Raw genomic sequence first — 8763 nt, 5'->3', positions numbered from 1 at the left:
CGGAAGAATTACTTCTTGTGTCTTACTTACAACACTCCTGCTAATACATCCCAGAATGATGTTTGCTTTTTTTGCAACAGCGTTACACTGTTGACTCATATTTAGCTTGTGATCCACTGTGACCCCCAGATCCCTTTCCACAGTACTCCTTCCTAGGCACTCATTTCCCATTTTGTATTGTTCCTTCCTAAGCGGAGTACTTTGCATTTGTCCTTATTGAATTTCATCCTGTTTACTTCAGACCATTTCTCCAGTTTGTCCAGATCATTTTGAATTTTAATCCTATCCTCCAAAGTACTTGCAACCCTTCCCAGCTTGGTATCGTCCGCAAACTTTATAAGTGTACTCTCTATGCCATTATCTAAATCACTGATGAAGATACTGAACAGAACTGGACCCAGAACTGATCCCTGCGGGACCCCATTCATTATGCACTTCCAGCATGACTCCAATCTTGCAAACATTTGGTCACATTTTTAACTTTAAACACTCTAGTAGTTTCACTGACTTCAATGGACTACTCACGGTTAAAATAAAGCTTGTGTGTAAGCGTTTGCAGGACTGGAGCCTATAATTACAAAAAATGTTATATGGGGATTAAGAGAACAGACAAAAACCGCAGTGCAACAAAAAACAATTCCAATGTGTTTGCCTGATTTAAGGCAATCAAATAGCTTTATCTACTATTAAATGTAAAAACAAACAAAATGTTTTAAGCACAAAGTATATATTTATATCACATAAAACAACTGAAAAAGTATTACATAAAGAAAAATAATGTAACAGAATTTACTTAGGTACCTAACAGGCATGCTCTTATATCTAAAAAGTAACATGGATAACTATATATATATTTTTGACAATGGTGCATTTAAGAGTTCTCTAATATAGAACATTTAAAATGTGGAGAGTACTTTTTCAAGATACAGAAAAACAAGTAATTATTTTAGACAGGCACACTGGCTATTTGTATAAAAACCATGCTTGCAAGTGAAAAGTCACTTTAGTACTAATTCACCAGATGTGCAAAAGCTATGTAAAGTGTTAATCCTGTTGAAATTGTCTCTTCTTCTTTTGCATTGCTTCAGTTCCAACACTGATTGGTACAATTTTTGATCCATGTGATTTACTGACACTGTAGCCTATTCCAAAGCATTTGTCAGCTAAGGTACTGCTATAGCACGGTAGAGTTAATATGCCTCCTCTGTATTCTGAACACAGTATACTTAAATCTAGAAACTATAACATCAGGACAATGATTTTTGTTGTTTAAATATATACATCAATCAGTATAAAATACCACCCAACACACTCTTGTAGATCAAACAAATTTTAACCACTTCATCACTTCTGCTTTTGCAGAATAAAATCCAAATCAGTTTCAGTTGCCAACAGTACAGCATCTCTAAACATTCCCTAATACATGGAAGAGAACGGAAATGTCTTAAAGTTGATTAAAGAATCACAAAACAGGTTTACTGTCAGAGCAATTCAAGAATTCCCAGTTTGTCAGTACCTACCCCAGCAGTGCTATCCAAATATAGTATACGCTATTTAGAGTTTTTACAATAAGAAAACATTCCAAAGTTAAAGCTATGAGAAACACATAAAAGCAAGGAAAAAACAAACAAACTTGACCCACGCTCATCAAAACTCTGAATTTCCTTGCTTTTGTGGTTTTAGATCAGACCATTCAAGTTATTTTAAACAATGTAGTGTCTTTTAAAATATCTTTTTTTAAGTGGTGGAAGGAAAGAGGGAAGAACTTTTAATGGGAGTGTGAGATGCTCCTATAATCCCTATTATGGACACAATTTACTGTTCCAAGGGCTGTTTCTGTTATTGTGCATGTAAATGGCTTACTAATCTGTGGACTATTGGTATAGTACAATGTGACTGCTGTTAAGATGCCACAGTGGGAATCAACATTTTAAAAACCATACTCTGCAACAATCCACATATGCTTTTGTAAGTTCTGTGTACTAAAATCCTTATGAGAAATAGTAAATGTGTATACTTAGTAGCAATTTTTCACATCTCAATTTCTGTTGCTTTCATTTTTAAAGCAAATTTTAAAACTCCAGAACGAAAGAGTCCTTCTAGGTTAACAGTCTACAAATTATTATAAAATACAGCCATTTAAAGTTTTTGGAGCACAGAAGAACTGAAAGACAACTCAGTCCATTCTTTTTTTTTTTTTTCAATTTACTCCTATATCTTAAACAATGGTCAAGCCCTTTAAAAACAATTTCTTTAAAAAAATTCCTTTCAGGCTGAGACTTTTCATACCAAGTTTCAGACCTGAAGTCTTTTTATGGTCCAGTTATAAATCCTTGAAAATAAGGACTTATAATGTGAATGCTGACAGACCCCCAAACCCTTAATTACAGAGGTGCTAGCTGGTGCCACTATTTTTATCAAAAAATTACTTCATAGCTTATATTGAAAGTTTGATTCATGCTCATTTTGTTCATTTAAAAATACTCTTTGGAAACTGTGTCAACTCCTGCAGATGATTTAGTGTTACATCTTTCCCTGTTAAAATATAGGTAAGTCATATTCATCTCTACCCCTGCACTAAACTCTACTAATATACACTTCATTACCTGCTCATGTCACCATCTAACACATATCTTTACAGTCTTCTACACATAGTGTCCAGGGCTTATTTTTCACCACACAGAACTAAATACTTATTTTGTTTAGGACAGTCTTTTTTTTTTTTTTTTTTTTAGTGTTTTCATTACAGTAGAAAGTGAGATGACAATTTAGATGATTTTTCCATGCTAATTAAGGGAAGACTTTTCATTAAGTTTTCTCCCATCATGGACTTCACAATCTAAACTCACTGATTTAATCAAAACTGAAACCTAACCCCAAGAAATTACTTGTAACAGTCAATTAAAACATGTAGTGTATGGTTTCCGCTACTTTAAAAGTCATTATAAAAGCTTAGATATGACACTTCAGTCTCAAAGTACTGCAACCAGATACTAGTTTCAAATTCTTGCAAGGAGACATGAAAAATAAGCCACTGGTCATTTATTCTAATGATTACATTCAAAGCTAGCCTTTAAAAATAAAAGTTACAGGCAAAACATAAAACCATATGTACTCACTAGCTATTTAGCTAAAATAGACATTTTAGATATATAAAAAAGCAGACAATTGAGACTTAAATAAGACTATGTGAAATCAGAAAATTTAGATTTCACTATTAAAAAAAGAACACCTACAATTACTTTCCAAACTACATCTATAATTAAATTCACTAACAAAACAAAACAAAAACTCCTCTGGTTTTTGACTGACAAAAGTTAGCCTAGAGTACGTGGTAAAAATCAAAGTTGATATAAGTTTCTATATAAAATGACTCATGATTTACTATACCATAAAATATGAACAAGAACATTCTGTTGCCTAACAAAAGAGCTAGCAGTAACAAACACGAAATGTCAAACAGTCTTCGGCCCTCCTTTGCGCTATATCTGCAAATCAGTATTGACCTCTTTTGACCAGATACATCTTTTTTGGGCTTTTCAGACCGGTAAGTTGTGTTTTACCACTTGCCACAGGCAGCAGAGGAGACAACTAGCTGAGCAAACTACAAGTGGTGACATGCAGATGTTAACTCACAAATCTAAGTCCTTAGATAAAATGATATGCAAGCGCATATTAGTACAAAAGGAATGGCATTCGTCATCCAAACAGGCTCATCATCCCCCTGCCCCCAATTGAACAGTAGTTGAAACATCAATAGAAAAAGATCACAAAGATGTCTATTCTTCAGAGTCAACTGTGAGAGAGGTCAGCAATCTATAACAGCAGCGATGGACAAGGAAGAGCAAAATGTTGGATGAAAGAATCTGGTTGAATATTTGTTCATTTACTTTTTCTGACCACAAACCAAAAGTATGCCACATTGGCTTGTTTTGAACTTCAGGCACAGATGTCTTATCTCCTTAGATCCTTCACAGATTTACAATGCAGTCTCCCTGAGGCCTCTACAACCAAGTAAGAAAACTCTCTTTATCTAGTTTGGTGGCTGCCAACACAGATTCCATGTCATTAAGGATGTCAGAACTCAAAGCCTCCTGCAGACTTGGCATCAGTTCCTCTCCTTCTATATTCATCCCATCTCCTTCCAGTGTCCCAAGGTCCACGTTTGTCCCTGGAATGGCTTCAAGGTAATCTGGGAAACGGTTCTGATGGGAAGGTATGTTACTTTGGCTGATATCGCCTAGTTATAATACAAAGCAAATAAACATTAAACATACTGAAAGTATCAAACCAATACACTTGATTAAGATAACAAATTAAGGGCTTAACTCCTGGTTGCCTTACTCATGCAATTGATCCCATTAATGGCAATCTGATTACTCACATAAATCAAACAGTATTTAATTCTCAATGTACACAGAAAATTCCTCTGGTGTTTACTTTCCCAGTTCCCGAATGTTACCATACACTGATCTTTACAGTATTTGCTGTACATGTACAGTATTCTTACACTACATTCAAGAAAATCAATTGCATCTTATAATAATTGAAAGGACATTACATAATTGAGCACAGTAATACTCAAATATGAGTTTTTGTCTTCAGCCTAGGACAAGCAACAAAAATATTATTACTCAAAAAGCTAATGCACACTCAATACACACACAATCATAGGATATCAATACTATTTAGGAGAGTTTCCCCTTAGACAGAACCTTTGACTAATTTCTTACAAACAAGTTTGACACAAACTGCACACCTTTTGAGTCCTCGTAAGAGACAAAAGTTATGGAAAAGAATGTTGTAATATTTCTGATCTGGTGCATATCCACAAGATAATGCTGTCAAGAATCTCTCAGCTTCCCTGAACTGCATGTTCCTTCTTGTGCGCTAATGACTGAGCAAGCAAGAAAGACAAATATATCTGGGGGAAAAAACCCCCTGCATTATGGGTATAAAGACAAACAAACCTGTATCCATTTCATCAACGCTGTTCAAGAAGTCATCGGGGGTTCTGGGTACACTATAACTGCTCATGCTGAGGCCACTGTCTGTGCTCTCATCTCTGGAGTGATATGTCCCACTACATTAGAAGAAAAGAAGTGGAAGCTGAAGGTGGAGCTTTTCAAAAATTAAGACTGTAAAATGTGCACATTTTGGATCAGCGCGATGGCTTTGATGAAAGTGTACAATGCTGCCACACTGAACCAGAATTAAAAGCTAACATGAGACAGCTGCAACAGTTTGATGACATTAATTTTAAAAATCTTCACAGGCAGACATTCCTTTTTCTGCTTAAAAGTGAGTTATTTCAGTTTAGTTTGTAAGGAATCTAATTAAGCTTCATTTTAAAAGTAGCAAGGTCCAGACTCACAAAAGGTACTTGGGTGCCTAACCCCCCTCAGACTTAAGCACCTAAGTCCAAGTTTTAGGTTCCAGTGTAACCCAGAAAACTCCTGCTTGGCTGCTGCCTAAAACCACGTGGGCGCCTAAAGTTTTTGCAGTCAAAGTTACGTAGGCATTTAAGTTTCTGCCTCCGGGCATGTGCACAGCTGCTTCATGCTAGGCATCCAGGTGCCTATCTCCTGACTAAGCCCTGTAGCAATCCACAACTCATGGGAAGATAGGCATTCTACTGTCTTGCCTGTATCACCTGATCTGATAGATGTGCTCGGAGCCTGCCTAATGGACTGGGTCCCATTGGAGGTGGTGAAGGAGGAAGAAGTGGTGGTGCTCACCTGGGTGATGGGAGAGCCAGATTCAATTCCCCCCTCTGCCTGAGGGGGAGAAAGGATTTGAACAGTGGTCTCCCACCTCTCAAGAGAGTGCTCTAACCAGTGAGCTATGGGTAATTATTATGTGAGTCTCCCTCAATCTCTCCTAAGGAAGTTGTTCTACTTTAATTGTTTATCCAAAGATTAACTGGAGCAGGGGGGCTGAAGCCCCAGCCTCCCACTTCTCAAGTAAGTGCACAAACCACCAAGCTACAGTCACTCTCCCTCTCTGGTCCAACAACCAAGGGCATGTCTACACTACAAACTTAAGTTGATCTATATTAGGTCAATTTACAGCCACAGCGGTAATTACCTCTTGTTTTTAGCCTCTCATGGAGGTGGAGTTATTATGTCAGTGTAGTAAGGCACTTACATGGGCAGGAGCAAGGCTATACTGTGTACACTGACATAATTAGGTCAATGTAAACTGCCTTATGTCAACCTAACTCTGTAGTGTAGACCAAGCCCAAATATTCATCCATGGTGGAACAGCTCCAACAGGAAAGATTAAGGGGCCCCACGTCAGACTATCCCATAGCTCAGAGTGGGGGAACGGAACCCAGGTTTCCAACATACCAATTGAATGCTGTAACCAGCGGGCTAAAAGTTATGAGGCTGGCACCACGTCCTCCTCCAGCTATTTTGTGTGGTATGAGATAGACACTTAATACATTCTCACAAGAAATAACGTAGGCACCTAAGCCGTCTGATCCAGAAAAGGGGTGCCCGGTTGTCGATCACTAGCATATAGGTGCCTCTCTGCAGCAGCCCAGACTTCGTGAGAGAGGCAGGGGCTCAGTCTCTTTAGGATCTTGCACTGGCTGGCTTAGGTGGCTTCCGACCTAGCATGCTCGCTTTTGCAGACTGCATTCTTAGGCACCTATCCCTCCCATGCACTGTATTGGGAGCCTGGTACCTAACGCAGGTGACATGGATTGCACTGCTTTTCCTGTGATTTTCTGGGTGACTAAAAGTTAAGTGCTGTGACTCTCTGTATCACAACACGCAAGTCCCTTTGTGGATCTGAGCCTGTGTGTCTACACAGAGCTTTGTACTTGTTTAAACTAAATCAGTTTGAAAAACATACCCCTAATTAAAACTGGTACAAGTCTGTGTGTAGACAAGACTTAACAATCACAATATTTATCCCTTGTGTAGCTCAGTTTATTAGCATTGCACAAATTTTAACTAAATAAAAAGACAGTAACAATTTGGAAAAAAACAACCTCTTTTTTTTGTTTTTGTTTTGGATAGCCCAATATTATAATAAATGAAAGCTATGGTTGTCTCTGCACGTGCAATTTTCTAATTATTATCAGCTATTGCACTACTGGGGGCATGGATGAGCGTTCATGTCGCCCTCCCAATCAGTACCCAGCCTGTGCAAGCTAATGATCCAATCAGCATATCAAACTCGATGATGAATCGTGGTCACGTGCCACCTCAGGCATGTTGCACATACCCCAAGGAGAAGACTGTGCTACCACCAATTCAGCTCCACTTTTCATAGCAATAGTGGGAGCACTAATATAGATCAGCCACTGGAATTTCAACCACTTTAATCTGTTGAGAACAGGTCCTGGCATGGAGGTCAACACACCAGGTGTTACTAGGGGCCTATAGATACTAGCTCTCCTATTGTTGCTTCTACCAGGGGGCACCGGGGGAGTACTATGGTGGGAAGTTTTTAGAAAAATACTAAGGTTACTATAACAGACAATGATTAGAGAAACAGACTAATTGTTCAGTTTGTTTACTTTGTGCATTTGACCAAGTATTACTTTGTATATAGTTAGATTTCCTGTTTACCTGTATTTTTGTGAGAAAACACATAGTAATAATGCAGAAGGTTTTCAAACCACTAACTTCATTCTGAATATCTAGGATGCGTTTCCAGTGGCAACTATTATTTTCTAGGTTCTGTACAATCATAAAAAGCCATAAAGCTTAGAGTCTCACTTTGATCCTGAAAACATTTATGCATGTGAATAACAGCACTGAACTCAACCAGACTACTGATGAGTGTGACTGTAGGACTGGAGTCTGAAAAAATAACCTTCCAACAGCTCGAATTAACTATACAATTTTCAAACCCATATTTCTTCAGATTATGGCAGCATAAAAACCAGAAATCAGTTAGCTGCCTTAATACTCATATTTTCCAGTTTCAATAAATACTTGAACACTAATGTAGCTTTTGAGCACAACTTGAATTAACATTCAGACACACACTAATCCTTCTGGTAACGCACTCATGACAAATGTATGGCAGTAGTTTTTGTCACCTATGGACAAGCAGACATTGGATAGCTGACATCTGTTCAAACAGGATGTAAGTAAAATATTATGAACAAGAAATACCAGACAGATTTATTGAAGACATTTTTGCTATATTATAAAGAAAACAACATTTTTATAGGATTATTGCTTAATAAAAAGTTTTTCATCTAGATTTTAAAACAGCATATTTGATTAACCATGCAGTATATTAAATGGTTTTTTCCTTAAGCCAGCGGAAGTCATCTGTGTTGTTCAAAGTAATAAATAAGCTATTTAAAATGTCTGTGAAAAAACAGCATTTCTATTTGTGGCATGAAATGCTAGTACTAGCACTGAACCTAAAATTAACTAAATCACTCTAGCAATGAAGTTTTCTTGGCTGCTGTGCTCATGCTTGGAACTGCCACCCTCTCCTCTTCCTTCAGATCACTCCTGAAAGCATACTTCCTCTGCCTTTTTAACAGAAATCTCTTGAGAGAGTCACCATTCTGGATGGCCATACCACCCAATGGTATTGTGTGTGTCTAAACTGTCTTACCTGAATAAGACTGGGTGCCTCTCTTGAGAAGATACTGTCTTTCTATATGTTCATACAAAACAAAGCACAACATTGGGGCTAATGACTGTTACCATCATCACCAATATAGACTCAAACAATTAAAATATTATAGGACTGCAATGTTTTATGTATATAATAATAGAAATTAAA

At 37.5% G+C, this 8763-nt stretch overlaps 1 protein-coding gene across 15 annotated transcripts in view; it reads right to left on the bottom strand.

The window, feature by feature from the left end:
- Positions 1-656: 656 nt before the first annotated feature.
- YAP1 (Yes1 associated transcriptional regulator) overlaps positions 657-8763 on the bottom strand; it is a 184187-nt gene continuing 176080 nt past the window's right edge. For all 15 annotated transcript variants that reach the window (XM_043529415.1, XM_043529426.1, XM_043529421.1 and 12 more), the window contains 2 exons: positions 4971-5083; positions 657-4240 (listed from right to left, as the gene is read on the bottom strand). In XM_043529415.1, the coding sequence (XP_043385350.1) occupies positions 4005-4240; positions 4971-5083 (349 nt within the window). In that variant the 3' untranslated portion in view covers positions 657-4004. The remainder of the gene's footprint in view (positions 4241-4970; positions 5084-8763) is intronic.

Source organism: Chelonia mydas, chromosome 1, assembly GCF_015237465.2.
Source record: "Chelonia mydas isolate rCheMyd1 chromosome 1, rCheMyd1.pri.v2, whole genome shotgun sequence".
Taxonomy (NCBI): domain Eukaryota; kingdom Metazoa; phylum Chordata; order Testudines; family Cheloniidae; genus Chelonia; species Chelonia mydas.
This window is presented reverse-complemented; position numbering and strand designations above follow the sequence as displayed.